At 38.5% G+C, this 21,538-nt stretch overlaps 1 protein-coding gene across 1 annotated transcript in view; it reads left to right on the forward strand.

Moving 5' to 3' along the window:
- bean1 (brain expressed, associated with NEDD4, 1) overlaps positions 1-21,538 on the forward strand; it is a 40,885-nt gene extending 19,347 nt beyond the window's left edge. Inside the window, exons 3-5 of the mRNA XM_079362877.1 lie at positions 8,084-8,287; positions 8,881-9,022; positions 18,274-21,538. Coding sequence (XP_079219003.1) covers positions 8,084-8,287; positions 8,881-9,022; positions 18,274-18,664 — 737 coding nt within the window. The 3' untranslated portion in view covers positions 18,665-21,538. The remainder of the gene's footprint in view (positions 1-8,083; positions 8,288-8,880; positions 9,023-18,273) is intronic.

A 21,538-nucleotide genomic window follows, 5' to 3' on the forward strand; every position in this document is an offset into this window, starting at 1 on the left:
TTTTGGAGTTACATGCATTCTAATTTTTGGTTTATTTTTAATAGCAAAAGGGACCAAATACAATATTAAACACAAATGTTACCATTTGATTGCGTTTAACAAGAATTTGTTTAGAGCTCATTTACATCTGCTATCCCTTGAGGGACATAATAAAGATATTAGGATTTTAATTCAATATTAGGAATAAAAATCATTTGTTGTTCCTATGCAACAGCAACTCCTTCACAGGCCCATATCAGAAAAGACACAAGCAGAACTGAATAGATCGAGAACGAGAGAAACAATAATGAGGTTACTGAAGGTCGGTGAATCAGATCCTGCTCAGCCCTCCAGCCCACACACACAAAACACACGTAAGCTGCCACGGCATGTTTAGATCAGAAAACAGTGTTGTGATGGTGAGATACTGAAGTTACTATATCTTCCATCGTTTATCTTTTTTTAGTTACCAGGTTTCGTTGTCTTTGTCACAGCATTTATTTCATTGACTGTTGCTTTCCACCTGAAACCAATTGGAGTTTCTTCCCGATCTTTTTAAACAATTATTTACATAAAACATTTAAAACATTGATTTGCAGTTTATATTCACATATACCATGATGACAGTGACAATAGTATAAATCAGAAGACAGAGGGATGAACGACATGTGAAAGGTCAGTCTGAAATTCAGGCCTGGTTTTCTTGGATCCGTTGTATTTTACTGTAAATACAGTTTTGTAAGTAATAAAAAAAGACAAATATCAGAAGGAATCTACATATTAGCAATCATAATTGAATCTTGAATTTCCCTCTGTATCAATAAAGTATCTATCTATCTCTATCTAATAACAATGTAGTTTACAATTCTTAATCACTGCTATAAGGACAAGAGTTTGAGGCAACAATTGATTGGGGTTATGTGATTTACAATAGCGTCCACTCCACACAAGCAAAATGTGTGAAAATCCTTTTTCTGTAGGCCTACCTTGTGTTTTATTTGGAAATTGACCGGATGATCTGTATGTTTGCTTGTCTGATTTCCTGTAGTATTCAGTGTATTTGAAACAGAGTTAGGCACAGTGGCACACTCCAGAGACGGACCTCATTGCTTGCTGTGTTAGCACAGTGATTTACGAGAGTGGCGGCTAAGTACTGCATAATGCGGGGCACTGACGGACCGCTGACACACACAGGCAATGTTAAACACAAACACAAAAAAGAACACTGAGGGAATAGGAACTGAGGAGCTGCACGAAATCAGGCAAAGAGCCGCATGCACGGGTTGGCCACCCCTAACATATATTATTGTCATTTTTCTATATTTAGTTCTTAATGAATCAAACCTCCAATATTTCTTCCCTCTCTTTTTCTCTGCATTCATTATGCATAAAGTATTTGAGCTTTATGTTCTTGCTTACATGTTTATGTTATGTAGTTCTTACAGAGCAGATCCTTATTAATGACTAACCGGGTGTAAAACAGAGCCTGAAGAGTATCTTGACCTTGAAGAAGCTGAAGTCTCCGGGGAGATTCATGTTTGTATGTATGTGTGAGTATGTGTGGATGGATATCAGTCCAGCTGTCTGCCTTAAAAATAAATAAATAAGAAGTGCTATCGTGGTTTGTTGTGTTACTCTAAATATTCACCAGTGGAAGCAGAACCTGAAGAAATATAGAGAGAGTTGGAACAATGAGAGTTCAAAATAAGGAACATAATTGTGGCAAAGAGAGTCGAAGATAACAGATTAATACAATGGATTCTTTTAATGGCTGTTCCTGTCTGTTAAAGTATGATTACAGCATATATTACTGGCTTTCTTTCTAGAAAACTATCTTTGCATATTGGTTTTACTGAAGTTAAATAAAGCTAGATAGAGATAGATAGATAGAGATAGATAGAGAGATAGAGAGATAGAGAGATAGAGAGAGAGAGAGAGAGAGAGAGAGAGATAGAGAGATAGAGAGAGAGATAGAGAGATACTTTATTGATCCCGAGGGAAATTCAGCAACTTTGTTTATAAAATAGTTTTGTTTCATTGGTTGAACTCTCCCTAAATCCTGACAGCTGAGCTATCTTCTTGTGCGCACGGCAAGCTAAAGCTAGCATGCTCGTAGCACATAGATAGCAGCGAAAGGTAGTTTGCCGAGTCAATGATGATTGCAATGGCCAGCTTACTCATGGTAGGCTCTTCTTTTTTTTTTTTTTTTTAAGTTTTATTTTTGGCCTTTTTGCCTTTATTTGAGAGGGAGGACAGTGGATAGAGTCGGAAAGGGGGAGAGAGAGCGGGGAGAGACATGCGGGAAATAGGCACACAGGCCGGACGCGAGCCCGGGCCGCCCGCTCGCGAGGACTGAGCCTCAATACATGGGGTCGCGCGCACTGCCGCTGCGCCACCGGCGACCCCATGGTAGGCTCTTCTAAGTTAAACCTATGCTTAAAAATATGGGAATATTGAAAAAAAATACTGTAAGTAAGTATAACATTTGAATTATTTTAATGTAGAAAACTCTAGAAAGAAACAAAACGATTGCTCTTTAAGGCTTCACTGATGATCAACCATGATACAGCTGTTAGCTGGAGTTGAGTTTGTTGGCGTCCTTTATTGAACGTCCTGCCTGAAGGAACTCTCGCTGCCTTGATGTACAGTCACCCAGCGCTGTATGGTATACTTCATATTGAAGGGAAGCAGGTTGTAACTCATAATGACAAGCTGTCAGAGGAAATCTGAGTGGCTGCTTGATGCTTCTGTATAATGTATACAGCTAATGAACAAAGTGAAGCAGGGTACACAGCAGCAGTCAATATCACAGGCTCTTAACCTTTATAGCTTGTGACACCCAAAAATAAATGACTGCTAGTGACTCCCTTATCTGAATGGACGGACACAAACGCGCACAAACATGCACTTACGCATATACAAGTTTTTCTTGGACACAAAATCAGAATAAGCATTTCTTTCTTCTAAATTATGGATATACATTTTTGGCCATGACACTGCCCAACAGAACTATAGTATTGCTTAATATGTAAATTATGTAATGTGAACCTTGTAAAGGCAGTTTACCTTTACAAAATATTTTTGTCCTGTACTCCCCTAAGCTTTAACTTAGACTGAAGACAACACCTATTAAACATTGTGATATGTTGCACTGGCAAAGCTATTTTGGAACACATTGTGATTTCATTACATTATACGTAACATTTTTGTTACAAATGGCTGCATGCTTCTACCAATAGCACTGCATTAAAATTCAGCCTCTCCACTCAAGTTTGGTGCATTGGATGCTGGCCAAACTCATCAGTATAGAAGAACTTAAGTGGTTTTGTCATTTAAAAAAAACATCGTTTTTGATTGCTTAAACATTGTAATCATTTAAATTAAACTATAACTGCTCAACATAAACTGACTCAAAATATTGCAATCATATGCAGACGTAATCTTGAGTAGTGGTTATGTATTACTGGTAGCTGTATTTGTCAGCACTAAAGAGCTATAATAAGGTTTATTCTTGTTTGTGTTTGTGTGTGTGTGTGTGTGTGTGTGTGTGTGTGTGTGTGTGTGTGTGTGTGTGTGTGTGTGTGTGTGTGTGTGTGTGTGTGTGTGTGTGTAGGTGTGTGTAGGTGTGTGTGTGTGTGTGCGTGTGTGTTGGGGGGGAGGTGACTTTAAAATTTGAAATCAGTGGTCGGTCTTTAAAATTTGCACACGTCTATGTTGAAGGTGCTCTCCGTTCTGTCCTTTTAAAAAATAAATATTTTTTTTTTATATAATTTTCAGGGCAGCCAGTCTGTTCGTTTTGGAGTGGAAAACAAATCCTTAAATATATAGTGTTTAAGGATATAGTTTAATCCTTCAGATTGTTGCCAGCATATGAACATTAAGGAAGTACAAGCCATTTTGTATTGAGGAATAACGAAAACCTCTATTATTATTTACTCACCATCTATTTTTCTTTTTGAGTAAAAGGTACAGGATGATTTCAAAACCTTCAGGTATATAGTTTGATGTTTGGGGTTGCAGTTTCCCTCATTGCATTTTGCATGAACTTGCATTGCTTAGAGTTGTTTCCTCTTGAGAATGGCGACATAGTGCAGTAGTTCATTCTTCAACAACAAACTCTCAGAACTGTGTGAAACATAAAAGCAGGAAATACAAAAAACCTGACCCTCATGCAGGATTAAATGCTGTAACTATCACCGGTGTTCATGTGTGTAAACACATCAGGACTATATGGACTAGCTTTTTGTAAAACCACTGTAACACTGAAGGAGGTGGGTGCTTGTGCAACAGTAAGCCTAAGTGACAAGCTGTCAAAGTGAATTACCTCTGTTGCCCTTTCATTATATATGAGCATAAACCATATACAGTGCTTTCTTATACAGCTGTAACCAAGTGTGCTTCTCATGTAAAAAAAAAAAAAAGCCTGCAAGCACAAGCCAAGCTGAAGGACTTTTGAGCAAGACAGTTATTTCCTGACAAACAAGGGGAGAAAGGTTTTTCCGGTATCAGGATAAAGCTGCATGCAAGTGCAGAAGATTTTTTGTGTTATAGAAAATTCACATGATTTTTCGAGAAAATGTTGATTTAATTCAAAGAAGCTCACCTACATTTTTTAGGCAATGATGTAAAATGATGCATCTCAGCTAAAATGTTGCCGTTGTCTCTTCTCAGCTTTTATCACATTTGTCCTTGAAAAAAATAAATCAGGCTTGCCAAGATGTTGGGAACACCGAAAGTTCTGGTCATTGAACGTTTGCCCCAAAAACATGGTGATGCAACACACTGACAAATAGGGTGTGATACTTTAGTCCAAAGATTTATGACATTTGTGAGCTGTGAATGTCTCAAGGTTTAAAGGTTCCTTGATAACCTGCTCCTTCTGTTCATTTAAACTGATTTATGTGTATGTAGGGATAATAATTCAAGACACTAATACAACCCACAGTCAGTCAACGACATACATACATGCAAACAGAATTTCTCTTCTTTTTTCTGTGCAGCTGGGTCCAGTCCCCTCTGGGTTTTGAGATAAAACACTATCACCATTTATTACAATCTCCCCCTCTCTTGCTATCTCAGCCAGCTTTATTAAGGAAATCTGCCAAGGTGCAACAGAGGCATCACCCAGCAGAACTTATGACACTCATGAGCACCGCCTGGAACTTGACACCAAGAGAGGTCAGAAAAAAATCAATAAAAAAAATAAGAAGATTTAGTGAGTGGTTTCCCTGGAGCTGATGACAGTTTGAACAATTTCAGTCATGTTTATCATGAACATCAGACATTTTAAGTACAAGCATAAAAGGTCCCCTTTGATCTTTCTTTTATGGGTAACACAGTCACAACACTTGGTTTGGGAAAGGTCGTGGACTTGTTTAGAACAACCTTAACCAAAGTGCTATTGTTGCTTGAGACTGGTTGCTGTAGATTAGAAGTGTCAGTTTACTCCTCCCATACTGCTGAAGTGCCCTTGAGTGAAGAACTGAGCAAAACCTCAAACTCCTCAGGACGCTAGTCCATCATCTGCAGCTCCCTTACTCTGACCATATACAATAATTGCATGTCTATAGGTCCTGAGTGTGCTTTTCAGCCTTTGTGTGTCTCACAATAACAGACTGATATGTTTTATTTTTGTCAGAGTATCAAGTTTGGAACATTTAAAAATTACACACAAATCTCATTCATTAAACACAGGCAGGACTCAGGAATACAAATATGAGTTCTCTTTAGTTAAATTCCTGCAGGTTCTTTTACGCTTCCAAAAAAGTTGTCTCTGAACATTAATGCATTATAAATTAATTGTATATCGGTATTAGGCAAACAATAAAGTAATATACAGTATAGACAATATTTTTAGAAGACAGGGACCAAATATTTCTATAATATTTGTTATTATAGTTTAACACATCTGGTTGGCTGGAAGATGGAAGACTACTGGTTTCGCTGATAATTGTTCAGGCAAAGTGATGGGCATGTGACATTTTAGCGTTATACATTTCATGGCAATCCATCCAGTAGTTTTAAAGACTGTAAACCTATTCTGTATTCATTGAATATCTGTTAAATATCTAATAAAAATCGATTAAAAATGTGTGATATTTCAGCTCAGACCAACAGTGGTGAACGGACCAGCAGTCCTTTTCCAAGAGCCATTCGTGCAGACAAAAAAAGCTTTTGATGAGTAGACTAAGATCATCATCAGTTCTTCTGTTCCTTGAATGTGTGTCTCAGATGGGCTGGGCGATATGACATGACAAAATAGCATCACGATGACAAAAAAGTCCATATCAGTCAATATTGAAAATTATCACAATAACTATGAAACCATTATTTATTTCAAATTTAAAGGCTGAGTTTTGCTCCTGAGTGAAAGTTTTTACATTTGCAGTATATTGAGAATAAATATATCGCGATAATTATTGTTATTGTTTTAACGCCCAGGCCTAGCCTCTGAGTTACAGTTTAGAAAAGAAGTGAAGTTAATGTGAATTTAAATCTACGTGTGTTTGCTCTCTGAAGAGAACAAGAGAAAATTGGGTTTAGGAGGAAGAGATGAGAAGCGAAATAAAGAGAAAATCATGTTAGGAGGGAGACAGATGAGACAACTGAATGTGCAAGAGAGGAGACGCTATTGGAGGACAGAGCTCTGTTGGGAATCATTTGCAGCAAGATAACATTTTTTTTTTTTTTTAGGGAATCTTGTCAAACCAAATAACTGTTGACAACAGAATCAGGCACAGACATCTTGCAGGGAAAAATTCGACAAATGACCAACAGAAAAGCGCAGAGAGCAGATTGAAAACAATATTGTGAGTGTAAATCATCTTGTGATTGTAGTTGTTTTTCCTGCAGTATATTTTGAGCTGCATTTGACAGAGCGAGAAACAAAGGAAAAGAAAACATTTTGCCAACCAAAGGAATGTATTCTGCCTCTGGGTCAGTTAGTGATTAAAATAAATTCATCCTAAAATAATGGCCAAAAATGACAAATGTTATTTCCATATTGTACTACATTCATTCCACTTCTGTAGCACAAAGGATCCTGTCATGTATGTAAGAGTTTGTGAAATAGCTTACTTCATTACATTTTTTTCATCTGAGTTGTTTGGCATGATTTTTATTGGTGGTCAAAGACGTCACTCTATCATCTTAAATTAAGACCACATGCAGCTTTGTCTTCCTGATATTTTTGAAGAATTTGTTTCAGATTTGTGTCACATATAACATCGAGGTATGAAGACCAGAAACGCAACACGATGGTTCCAGCAACAAAGAAAAAAAACAGATTGTACCCTTCTCTTCTGTCCTGTCTCGGCTGTGCTGTAAAAGCAGACCAACAAATCTAGAGTAACAGACTGACAGTGAGATTTAAAGAGAAGCAGATGGAGGAGAGTCAACAAGCCGAGCGAAACACATGGAAGGGACGTTGAAACCGAAATAAAGAGAAACAGGATTGTGTACTAATCTAGTGATGATATCTGAGTGAACAGAAGTGTGTGTGTATGTGTGCGTGCGTGTGTGCGCTTCAGCTATAGTGATCTGTCACGTTCTCGATGACACAGTGTGTTTAGGGCAAGACTGCAGTTATGTAACATGACCCACTGGTTCACTACTGTCTTAAGGCCTGACAGACAGACAGACAGACAGACAGACAGACAGACAGACAGACAGACAGACAGACAGACAGACAGACAGACAGACAGACAGACAGACAGACAGACAGACAGACAGACAGACAGACAGACAGACAGACAGACAGACAGACAGACAGACAGACGGGAAGTCATAAATGTACCTCCATTATTGTAAGGGTACAATTGAAGCAAGGAATGCAAAGAAAAATTTGGATAAACAAAAGCTCAACAGAGCATTCAGTCAATGTCATTGAGGCTTAGGTTTAGAAAAACATGATGCCTTCATAATATCCATTTTAGGCCATTTTATAGGGCAATATTTTGTACATGAATATTTGTCACAAAATTATCTTTTAAATCAGTTTCAGAACATTTTAAAATAAACGTGAATATTCACACACATCCAAACATACCAGCACACACACACACACACACAGTTCTGACCTCCACCTGTGTCTGTTTCCCTGCAGTGAGCTCCAACCAGAGCCATGGGGAGTACCCAGACTGCCGGAGTGAGAGGGAGTCAGGAGGGGAGGCATCTCTCCTGGTGTCTCCGCTGGTGGTGGCGGGGATCGTTATAGGTCTGGTCCTCTTCCTCTCCTGCATCACCATCATCGTTGGCAGCCTGCGAAAAGATAGTAGACTCCGTAACCCACACCTGCGAGCGAGCTACGGTCAGTCTGCAGCCAAACTTTGGACTGTTAGACCACCTCTGTTACAATTTACATTGGATTGTTGCAATACCCATTTGTTCCAAGATTGACATTGCATCTGAAGTTGCAAGAATAGCATAAAAAGAATAACACTATTAATAAAAAAAGTCAACAGGTTATCATAAAGTCTTTTTAAAGTGGGAAAAGTGAAGCCATAACACTCTTTAGGCTACTTTAATTTAAAAAAACAGTTCACACATGGGGGCTAAGTTAACTATGGAAATCCTCCCAATGTTTTTCTTTCCGTTTTAAAATGCCACAAACCTTTGTGCACATAACTGGCTTTCAACATGGTTTTTCTCAGACAATGTAAATACATCAGTATTTAGAGTAAAAACTCTATCTCGTTCCTTTCTTCAATCATATTGGCTCTTTGTAGCATTCATTATCATGTTTCAGGCTGGAATAATGTTTTCTGAAAAAGGAAAAGCTTTACTCAATAAATTTAGAAAATACTTTAAAGACTGTGTTGCCTCAATTATTGCAGTTCTACTGGATGTCCCTTAATGACAAAGTCCAATTCACACATTGGCATCATGTCTCTGCGTCTGCAGGTCTGGATGGTTTTTCTTATGGTGGTTCAGTAGGAGAACTGAGATCCACCTGTTTAGAAGATTTTCCACCTGGTTTGGACTTCGATTCATTCAGAGAGACGCTTTCCCAGGTCAACAACCTGTACCCCGACTCTCCTCCACGGTAAGTGTTTGGCTCTGGTGTTTGACCTTTTTGATTCACCACAAGCTCATGCACATGATCCAGTGTTTAGAGGAGAAGTTTGACATTTATTTTTGTTCCTTGGAGTGACTTCAGCGTTGTTCTGACTGCACAAAAATAAGGACTGGTTATTTCATCAGATCTTTAAGACGGAATAAATGCTCTGTGATTTGAAATTCTTCAGATCTGATGTGTTGGTCCATCGCAGACAGATGTTTTTTAAGACTTATAAAATGCTTCTGTTTAAGAAGACAGGACAGGGGATAGAGTTGAAAATCAGGAGCAGAGAGTGGAGAATTATATGGAGAAAAGGTGCCAAGAGTTGGAGCCAAACATGGGTCTCCTGCTTCTAATATGTCTTCAGTACAAGAGCCCCCAACAGATGTGTATGCCTGTGGTCAGAACATCAGCCATCCATATAAATACTTTGATCTTTTTGCTCTCCTAAACAATAGTCTTTTTGAGTTTGTGATGTCTTTTATTCGCTTTCAGTAGTAGCATGGTTTCTTCTGCTCAGCTGCATCTCAGTCAGTTTGGATTTGATGTCATTACAGTGTTGTACAGTGTTGTACAGTGTGGTGTCATTACAGTATAGGGGAGAGCCAGAAACATCATAAATATGATGGTCCAGAAAATGCCACAAACCTTTGTGCACATAACTGTGCACAAAGTCCAGATGGTCCAGAGCCTCTAAACACTGAATCACATCTGTAATTGATTTCAAACATGTTTGGGTCAGATTAGTTCATGCATTTATTTATTTATTTAAGAAAGGCACAGTGCATATTAATGAACAAAAGCATATGAATATGCCTGATTGTTGCCATAGGCTAATTTCCTTAGTCCCTTGGCAGGTTGGTGGTACACGTGTACAAATTCAAGTATAACCACAATGACAAGCAAAAACCAAACAACAAGTCATAAGAAAACAACAAAATAACCAGTACATTAGTTGACAGACCCACATTTATGCAAGCATAAAAAGTGGCTGTGCAGTGTTATTGAAAAGGATAAAGTGACCTTCAGAGTTAAAGTTATTCTACAGGAGGTAAAGTGCCAGATTATTAAAGGGGCATAAATTATTATTTGGATGGTTTCACAAGTCTTAACAGACTTTAGGCATGCAGAAAAATTTGGATTGATCAAAGCTAAGCTAGTTAGTTGTCTGAGGATCTCATTTTAGATGTCTGGCATAATCATATAGGTGGACTCAATGTGTTGTGCATTAAGTACATACTGTAATGTTAAAGTTGGTATTTTGCTAAGGTCTTTTGGTGCTGGATAAAAACCTACAATCTGGTGACATTTGAGCTTAAATATTTAGACTCTTGGGTATTCTTGCCAACTTCTTGAAAAGACGGAGAGCACTCCTCCTTTTACCAATTATATTGAATGTCAATAAAAAGTCCACCTGACTGTTCAGCCCCCCCCCCCCCCCCCCCCCCCCCCCCCCCCCCCCCCCCCACTGCTCTCAATACAGCTGGTTTGACCCTTCCTCTGATGTAATTCATTTATTAAGGAGTACTGCTAGGTTTGGTGCCCTTTGTAATGGTGCAAGAATGAGTGTTTGTGCATCTTGTGTGTGTGTGTGTGTGTGTGTGTGTGTGTGTGTGTGTGTGTTGTGTGTGGGGGAGAATGAAAGAAAGAAAGAGCTTTCTAAAGGCCAATGTCATGGTGTTTTTGATCTAAATGTCAGCTGGTCTAATTGGCAACTTTAATAATTCACATACATCCCTCCCCTGCAGTGTGTGTGTGTGTTCATCATTCTCCTCCTTTCACTGCCTTCGAAACATTCAATCATTGAATCCAAATTCATCGACAGCATGCAGGGTATCGCTTCTATTTCAAAAAGAGATCGTAATCCACTTTATCCATTGTCTGACTTTCTAATGACTTTCAATCAACGTAATCATTACTGTACTTTGTTCCCTCAGTTAATTTCTATTTGGATGTTTTCTCACTCCGTCATCCTTGTCTCTTTTTTAGTTCTAAAAAGCCTCATGAGACTGCTACTCTACATCTTGGTACATTCATATTGACTCAGCGATGCCATAATAGTGGTGTTCCAGTCTGTGAATTCACATTGCGTTTCAGCATATAGCGGAAGCTTGGCACAGCAGGAACTCCAGATAGTCAGACATGCACACACGCAGAGCTGCACTCCCCTGCTGGCCCAGCTGTAACCGTCTCTCCTCGGTTACTACCTGGGAAGACAGTTCATAGGAGTCGATGAGGCCTCTGTGACATTTAAATTAAAGGCAAAACCTGAAATGGCACTCTCTTGTTAAATTTACCAATAGAATGGATTTGAAATATTTAAAGTTTTGATTGTTAAAAGAAAGTGTTATTTTTTTTTGTCTATCATCTTGGTGTTTTCTTACCCCCATAGTAAGGTTCAATTATCTTTGCTATGGGGAAAAAAAGATAATTGACGGTTTTATTTCTGTCTTTATACAAGCATTACTTCAATGTTTGGACTTGTTTGTGTCAAACAATTAAAAGCTCTATTTACGTAACAGGATACAAAAGTTAATTTTGTAACTGATTACCTATGCCTAGTTTCATGATCATCTAAGCCTCCATACAAGTAGGCCCAATCCAACCGCTAGTCACCGAGACGTTTCTCTGGTTTGGTTTTTTTAGCTCCACAGATCATGTTCTTTAAAGCCTCCATGGATTCACCAGTGCTGAAAATGCTTCACTTGGATCCTAATTCATGCTGACGCTTTACTGTTGCATGTTCACATCCGTCATGTTGAACCTGAGGCATTAAGGGTGGCGCTGGAGCTGTGGTCTGGGGACAAAACCAAAGCTCCTGTCATGTTCTTGGTGCTGTTTTGTAACACAGACAAAGTGCTTTAGCACGAAAGATAAATCTTCTGTGGATGGATACAACTGGTCAGCAGCAGAGTTTAGGTGCTGCAGGGTGTAATGCGGGCCAAGAAAATGTACAGTTTCGCCATTGCAGCTCCCACAAGAGCTCTGATGAATCCATTCATAATGTTTGTCCTCTCTTGAACTGATGCAGCAGAAATGCGAGACAGGGTAACATTTAGTGCACAACAACAACAGGAGGAAGGAAAAGAGAAGAAAGGAGAACAGAGCTCGCCAGATACGTCAGCGCTCTGGCAGCGAGGTGTTGTGTTCTGGGCAGCCTTTGTGTGAGCCGGACGCCAGCCAACACATACACGGTCCTGCACACAGACAAGTGCAGATATACAACTATACAAATGGTGCATTTTGTTTACCATGATGCTGGCAAGACATTGTTTTTTTTTTTACACCATCGGCTAGCAGGTAGTTGCAGTCATGTGATGACCCTGCAGTGTGTGAGTGTGTGGGCCACAGATGGTCCAGGGAAACTCAGAGAACTCAGATCAACAGCTCACATACTGAGACTGTGAGCGCGATACTTTGGACACGCACACACTAACGTGCACGTACGCACGCGCGCACACAAACACACCCTTGACGAAAGACTCACACAAGGATCAGCATTTCACCTGTGGAGACGGAGAGCTTCTGCTTCCTCTCAGGGAGAAGCTGGGCAGGCTTTACCAAACAAACAAACACACGCACACACACTGACATTGATACATATGCACATAAGCACACACAGCCATACACAAATTGCTTTGATATGTCTGTAAAGTAATAGGGGGAATGGTAAGATGTTTCCCTCAATTCAGAAAGACGCTTTTTAAATAATCTGTCTTTCAAATTATGATGACATTTTACTCAAGATCATTTAAAGCCAAAATAAAATTAAAAAAGTTTATGCCACTTGGAAAGGACATCAAACTTAGCATACATTTTGTGCTGTACAGATAGCATGTTGTTGGTTAATCAGAACTTGTTGGCTAAAAACTGGTAATGTCTGATGAATACACACAAATAAAGCTCAGCAGGAAGGAGAAGGAGTAAAAAGCTGAGTTGGAAGTAAACCAATTTATCCATCTGAACTATTATACGTCTCAATAGCTTAACTGATATGTAAGGTTTAATGGAAGCATTGTTTCTTTTTCATACTGTATGACACTACAGTCAGTGTGGTTGACTAAGAAGGGAGGGAGAGTTTGGTCAGTCAGGCTGTCTCATCACAGCTTTTTATCACTGAGTCAGAATATGTCAAATTTAGGAAAAAGTGTGAACACCAAACAGCAAGAACAAGGAGTTTACACGTTGTACAAACACAAATGAGAGATTAAGAGCAGAGAGAGACGCAGTGAGGAAAAAAACCCAAAAAAAACAAGGATGCAATGGATGCTTCATGATCAAATCTCAGGAGCAGTTTTCTCTACTGTCCAATTCTAATGAACCATTACAACACACAAACATGACAAAGAGCCATGGAGGCAAGTGGATCAATGGAATACATTGACTGTACAGAAATGCAGTAAAGGGAGAGACACATTTCCAGTTTTATCACCTTCTAAATTCGATCTAACTCTTTAAATGCTGACAAATCAGATTCTCTTTGGCACGATACACACACACCTGTGAATGCAGCATCTATATGGTTCTACTCCACAGGTATACTTCACAGTGGTGCAGGAACATGTCAGCTTTGTACAAGCTCACACACACCTACACACACACACACACACACACACACACACACACACACACACAGGGACCATATGGTCCATGCTGTAGCTACAGTTGTCCAGATTCCAGCTCTGTAGAGCGTCACAACCCGCTTATGAACACTTGCCAGAGGTCCTCCCTTTCTCCTGACCTGCATCTGACTTAGAATTATTTCTCTGTCATGAACATTTTCCTTAATTTAATCACAATAAGTAGAGTTTACCATCAAATAATCTGTTTGTTTTTTAAGGCCTTTTAATCCTACTTACATTAACATTTCAACAAAAAATGCCCCCATCTATGACAGGCGTAATTGGACTTATACCAACAGCCAGTCAAAGGCTCATTCTTTCAAACTAATATAGGCTGAATAATATACAGGCCTCCCACCAGAGAGCAGCAAATTATACAAAGCAGGCAGCTGAGCTAAACACCTTTCTCAAACCCTTAGGCCTCGTCTACAGAGTCACCGTCCCTATAAAAAAACTTAACAAATAATGACAACCACAAAAACCACACTGCAAATTTACAGTTCAGAGTAAAGCCAACTGTTTTTTTTCTGCAACCTCTTTGCATTGCCTTCTGTTCGAGTCAGTGGTGAGCTGGCGGCATATTATTTAAAAAGCTCAGCTCTTCATCCAATGAGGATTGTGTGTGACACACTGGAGAGGCGAGAGCTTAAAGGAGCCAGTGTCCACAACCACAACCTTTACATTTGGACAGAACAAACCTGTATGATGTTTTGCAAAAGCCATGGAAAGACTACTGCAGCGCACCAAAACAAGTTGATGAAGTAAATGTAAAAAAATGTTCTGGTATAAAACCACAATCTCAGCTATAGTCGGCTATTTCAGTAATTTACATGCCCAAAGTATATCTAACTGTTTAATTTGATTTAATAATGATTTCCACTATTTGTCAGGAGTCTGTGTTTGAACCACATGCATCTTTACCAATAATATGTAACCACTGAAAGGCTGTGAGCAGGCCAATAGGTGACATGACTGCATTAGCATTGTTGGTTTCCCATCTTATGTGCCAAGGCCTTACACTGCAGTTGCAGGCCCTATAGTTGTCCACCTCACCTGTCTTCAGTGTGATTGATTCTGCCCCTATTGGCAGCAACCTACAGCATAAAGCTGACACCTAGAAGACTAATGACACACAGTCTGAACTCTACAAACAGCCCCTATAAGTCCATTGCTTGATAATTAATTGACTGTTATGTATCACTGTTTGAACTCTACCTTTAGTCATGAGTTTGTTTAAAATATATATTCTAATGTTCCATTATGTGTTACAAAAGTTGTCATTCCAAGGGTAGATTTATTTAATTTTGGAAGAAATTGCCTTTTTGTGTTTTGTGCCCCTGCCCCTAATAACTAAATGTAGCGCCTTCTCCTTTATAGTGTTGTGTAAAAATAATCACTCAAAAATAGGATTAATAACTGACCAAATTAATCATTAAAATGTATTCAATGCAAAAGGTAGGTTGTCAACCATTTTCTCGGACAAAAACAGCAGGGAATCAATTTGTGGCTATTCTGAAGTAAATAACTAAGATATTTTATTTACAATAAAAATGTTATAATATTGTACTCACAAAATAACAGAGGGTCAAAAAAAACAGAAGCAATAGCATAACTCCAAGGACAAATTGTTTTCACTCAGGCACACCTAGATAACACTGGGACATTAAAGCAGAACTCACAAAAGTGTAAAACACCACATTTATTATCTAGTGGGCTCTTTTCTTTTTTTTTTTTCTTTCAGAAACTCATACAGCAGAAGGCCACCGAGGAGCTGGGGAGCTTATAACTCCTGAGAGACCGAATGGGACTTACAGAGTGTTACGACACCTCTGAAAACACCCTTGTTCTCCTAAGCAAACACTTACACTGCCTCCAATTTTCACCTCAACATGCCACAGCATGAATGTTTAAGGTCAGAGTTCCCCAAAGCCAAATAAAATAATTAGAATAAAATGTTATCTGCCTCCAATCCACTAGCACACAAGTGAAGGTTTATGAGGGTGTTGTGTACAAATTCAGATGTTACAGGGAAATGTTTGCTATTATCAATTCTTAAAGTTGTTAAGTGATACCATATTCGAGGTATGACTTAATGATCACTACTTTAAGATAATAAAAATATTTGATTGAATGTTGAATATTGTGTTTGTGCAACACAAACTATCTCCTGGACTCTTGTCACTTTGTAGACAAATGTCTTTATAAAATTTGCATGTATCTGTCCCTCTGCTGTTGCTCTTTATATCAGCACTCATGGAATTAATATTGTCCAATCAGATTGCTTGTTCAAAACTTAGCTGGTAAATGACATTCAAGCTGACTGTCAGCCGTCAACTAACCGTTGAGCTTCATTTAGTTCTGTTGTCGCGCCTGCGCCTTGACTCCAAATCAAGGCTAAAATAGCTCTCCTCTTTTGCTGGAAAGCGCAGACACATATATGCAAAATCTCTAACACTGCTTTAAAATGGCTGGCAAGTAGGCACACAATCACAGAGTATACATGAGAGAGTGAACAGGAAGAAAAGCAAAAATTAATAAAAAAAAAAGAAAAGAGATGCATTCAGTGCTGTGGTACCAGACTGACAACAGTGCTGGTTGAGTTAAATAGATTGCCGCTTCCTTTATCCTCAAACACATGTATGAAGCGTTCACGGTAATAGGTGGTAATATTTAAGTTAGATCTTTACGCCTTCTTTTGTTGAGCCTATGTCTCCTGCTAACTACAGCCTGGGCTCCTTCATTAGCACGTTTCTTTCAAAGGTGTTAAATTTAGACACCGTCACAATCACCACATTTTTTCCTGGTTTGGTAAATCGCAATGCATGTACTAACTTAACATCTTTGCATTTTCTCCTCCCAGTATTTTGCACGCTGGGGCAGAAAAGCCCCATATTGCATATTCATCAAGGCAAACATACTAAATGGACAATACGTGTTGTTTTGCTCGGAGGAGAGACGGACACTGTCAGTAGATCAGCACATTTTTTGCGTGTGGTATTTAGTTTGCAGACACGCAAACCTTTAGTAAATCAGGCCCTATGTTTTCTATTTTAATATATTCAATTTAAATTTTATTTTCTGTTTGTGGCGGAGGAAGGAGATCGAACAAAATGAACTCTGTGGCTGATGTGGGAGTTCATCAGGGAAGTGTTTTGGGACCCTGCCAAAACAGCAGGAAGGAGGCTCTCAGTGTTTAAGAATGGAAACAGACAGACTGTTGCATTGATGCATTCTTGCTGGGGTGGACCTCATGTTGATTGTGAAAAATTACCAGCTTAATATTTAGTGTCTATGTTAAAAAATATTTGCCTATGAAAAACCAAAGCCAAATCAAAAAGCATTTTAGCTTCTGGTTTGGAAAGAACAAGCCATGGCAAAATTGTTGATGACTACTTGGGGCGATAATGACAATGACCTTATGGAGCATGTGACTTCATGGTGGTGCAGTTACAACCAGTGAGTGGCAGAAAGCATGTACTGTTTCAGGAATCTGTATAGGAAGTGAGCAGTAAATGGTTTGTATGCAGCCGTATTTTCAGTTATTTCTTGAATATTGCAGAATAGATCCTCAGCTGAAGTAATAGAGAGGTTTCAGAGTTTTAACAAGAGTAAGCCATGTAGTTACAATAGCACATACTGTATGCATTATATTATAGAGCCTACATACATTCACTTATATTATTGGTGATTAATATAATCTCAACCTCCTCCATTCTCCCCCCTGTCGTTTTTTCCTTTTTGTTTGAGGGAAAAATGATGACCTTATATTTTATCAGATTAATCATACAGTAAAAGAACAATGAAGACATGGCAGGTACTAACAGGTTCAACAAACACAGCTGTGCATTTGTATGGCCTACTTACAGTAGAGATTCTGATGATGTGTCTCATCGATTGCAATAAAGACCCAAAATAGGGATGTCTTTAAGTTAGCCGTTTTATTCTTCATGTTACATAACATAATTCTCAGACTTTAGTTTCTCTTTAAGTGGAGGGATCAAGATAACTGGACAACATGTGGTATGCATTGTGTTAGAGGATTTGTTTGGATGAAGCATTCATGCATTACAATGGGATTATCACCTAGAAGCTGCACAATAGAGCTGCACACTGAGATGAGCTGCTGATTCCACTCTCTGTCGATGGATCTTTTAAAGTTTTCCTTTGATGATAATCTCAGTGTTCTTGACAACAGAATCACTGGAGATTTAGGTTGAAATTGTCTTTAGGTCCTGAGAGGAATTAATAACTCAAGTGCTCTGAAACTTAACTTAAGCAGTGGAAGATCATGTTGGTATTTCTGAGATTTAAGAAAAAGCTCATGGCTGAATGTGCGCCTGTGCGAGTTTGTAGCTCGCAATATTCTTTCGCCCAGGTTGCTACTGTGCTGACATTAGCATAACCTGGCTGCCGAGTAAATGTCAATACACCTTAATCTGACAATTTGAAAGTATGGTTTTCATTTAGAAAACAAAAATAGAATAAAAGTATTATTTTGGTTTTTAACTTTGAAAAAGTGTGCTTGTGTCCATGCCAGAAAGTATTTGCAATTGTTTGGCTCATTGTCTTTTTTCCACTGTGCTAATTATTTGGCGTTTGTTTTCATGTCCATAGTTACGATGAGTGTGTTGGCCCAGGTTCCACCCCAATCTACATGCCTACAGATGACCCACCCCCTTACTCCCTATTGGACCCTTGTCAGAGAGGGCCAGAGCAGGAAGAGCAGCCTCACCTCAACAGTCTGGATCCTTCTCCGTACTATGGAGAGACCTCAGCCAGCGCCACCTGGTTCTCCCCCTCCCACTACCCGCTTGGATTCCCTCAGGAGGAGCATCAAGGCATTGCATCCATCTCCTTCCCTCTGGAAGCAGCGCCGCCTTATGAGTCGGTGCTGGCTGAGCAAGGACAACCCCTCCCTCTCATGCCATGTGACCTTAATAAACACCAATCAGAGGGCGGGGATGAAGGCAACTCCCAGCCACCAGGGACAAACCAGATCTTGTAGGACTGTTAATTTGTTTCTTTCACCTGCGCCATTGGATGTCCCTAGTTGAATTAAAGAATCACTTGTGATGTGGGACACAAAATGGCTGTTAGGAGCAGCTGTGACATTGAAACAATGGACACTTAATGAGATGAAAGCATCTTATCCATACAGTTTCTAACATCTCAGAGGATTTTAAAGCAGCCAGGACTCCAGTTTTTAAATATTTACCCACAGTCGTTTTCCTTGACAGAAACAAAAAATACTAACTGATTGTTTTGCACTGTAAAGTTTCTGGAATGACGTCTTATTTTCTTGTTGCAAATAATACTCCATAATACTCCAGTTCAGTAATAACATCAATGTCTGGTTTGTTTTTTTGACTGTTAATCTCCTGTTCTATAATTCATTTGTCATATTTTGAGTTAAGGATGAGTTACTACTACAAAACGTTCTCTGGAGTCGTCCTCTTGTAGATGACAGCAGAAAGACGGGCTATAATATCAATGTAATGTAAAGTAGTGTAGTTAAAGGTATACACAAGCACAACGATTGAACCTTGTTTTCAGTCTCTGTTGTGTGTCATGTAGCTTCCAAGGTGGAGAAAGTTTCCGAATAGTTACAAGGGTGACTTTCTGAACAAATCTAGTGACTACCTGGGGTTGTTTCATTTACATTTGTTGTACCTCTGGCATCATCAGAGAGGTTGTTTTTTTTTTGTCCTCTGTTGTACAAGTTGCCATCAAGTTTTCTCTAAAGGGCTCTGGTTTTAACATCAGTTCTATAACTGGACCCAAGCAGCAAACTGTAGCTCCAAACTCTCTTCCTGATGTTGAGGGGTGGTGTGGTGGTTAAGGGAGGGGGGTTGATGGGTCAAAAAAGTTACACATGAAACTGTAGACCTAAATGCACTGTTCACTAAGGGAATGGTTGTTCTGCCTTCAAAAAAAAAATCTTGTTTCACTCTCGTCAAAAATTAGCCAAGCTTTAGCCATCATGTTCTTATTGCACTAGCTGTAAAACTTTTCTCAATTGAGAGGTGCAAGTAATTGTGTTAGCTCAGTAACATTATCATCACATTGCTAATAATGACAGAGCTCTTGTTTGTTTCTTTAGCCTCTACCAGATGAAGTCTGTTTGTGTTCAAACCACAAATGTTAACAGCACGACTGGAATAATGATGTCAATTATTTTTTCGTTTTGATGAGGGATTTTTTGTAAATGATTTAATCTTCTGATCATTTTCTAAACAAATGAATCAATTATTTTGAATAAACAAAATGTAAGATACTTAAAAATGCAAATCAAAAATTGTGTGAATCTCAAAGTTAAGATTAAAGTGTCAGGTTTGTTTATTGTCTGACCAGTCCAGAATCTCAGATGATAATTTAACTTTTACAAGAGAAAAATGCTTTACATAAAAACAAGAAAGAACAGTGGCTGACTTCATGTCTGTCTTTCTAATACATGAAGGAGCAAATCCTATCAGTAAATTTCAAAGCTTTACTTTAAATACAAACATTCATATAAAGACATATTACAGGAGGCATTATGTTGGCCATAAAAGAGAAACCAGCTTATTTCTGCTTTGGTCCCTCAGAGCAAAACACAAAAACTATGGCCATCATAACATTGATCCCAAAAACGATCTCAGTATTTAAAATCATTTAACAGTAGCAAAGAAAAAGTGTTATCATGAGTTTTTATGCGAAAAGGAAAAGCAGAGTTAGTCTAGACACCTGTGTGAAAAAAACACCATGTATCACCAGTTATTAAAAGCATTTGAGGCTGAGCTTTAATAACTATGATAATATTATTAGGCATCAGAATGCAAATGTTCTTCAAAAATGTGTGGTTGCATTTTTGTTTTGTTTTTATTTTAATATGGTCCTTGTGTAATATGTTTGTGTTAAAGATGTGCCTAATAGCCCTCAGACTGTTAGTTTGAACATTGTAGCCATAATATAATGATATTAATGCAAATAATCCAGTGCTTTGCACTGTTACATGTTTGGTTATGTCAAGGTTTGGTTTTACTGACGTACTGTAAGGACGATCTTAGCGTTCACTGAATCCCTGTTTAATAATGTAAGAACGAGATTGAATAGGACAGACAAGCTTATCAGGTGTATTGTTGCTGTGTTATGCACTCCCTCGTTTTGTTTTTCGTTCCCTTAACTGATTTGTTTGTGAATTGAAACAAAACATGATAACAACTTTTTTAGTTTTATTTTGTGATTTCACTTCTCTCTCTCTCTCTTCCTCCCTCTCTAGCTTTCTGCAAAGTTCAGTTTGTTTGTTTTTAAATGGCTCATTTTCAACATTCATCAATACATGTTTTTGTCTTTTTTTCCCAAAGACATTGCATTTCTTTTTCCTATTTTTCAACTAATTCGTTCCAGTTTTTTCTCCCACTTGATTCAAGATTCAAAATGTTGACTTTTTAAGAGACATAATCCTTTAGGACATTCATTGTTTTTTTGTTTTTTTTAAAAAAAAAGAGGGGTCATCCCAGCTCACCAAAATGTAAGAATGAACTCAAAACAGAAAACGAGCCACTGAGGGGGGAATAAAGGTTGTCACTATCATAGGATGTCTTAACTAAAAACACTAAATAAGATCTAGAGAGATTAGTTTGATACCAACACATCATTTTTACTTTTCTTCAGCTATAGCATAGCACTGTTTGTGTGTGCATTCTGTGTTAGTAAATGTCTCTTACATGTGTATCACTTCCCATCTCTCCTCTATTTCAATGTTTGAGTTCTTGTTGGCAAAACCAACAGACTTCATGTATATATTAGGAACTCTGGGCAACATGTTCTTTATGTCTGTATTCAAAGTTTTGTCCAATATTTTCTTCTGTAGAGAAGAATGAATAAATCTGAACTCTTA

Source organism: Symphodus melops, assembly GCF_947650265.1.
Source record: "Symphodus melops genome assembly, chromosome: 15".
Lineage (NCBI taxonomy): Eukaryota > Metazoa > Chordata > Actinopteri > Labriformes > Labridae > Symphodus > Symphodus melops.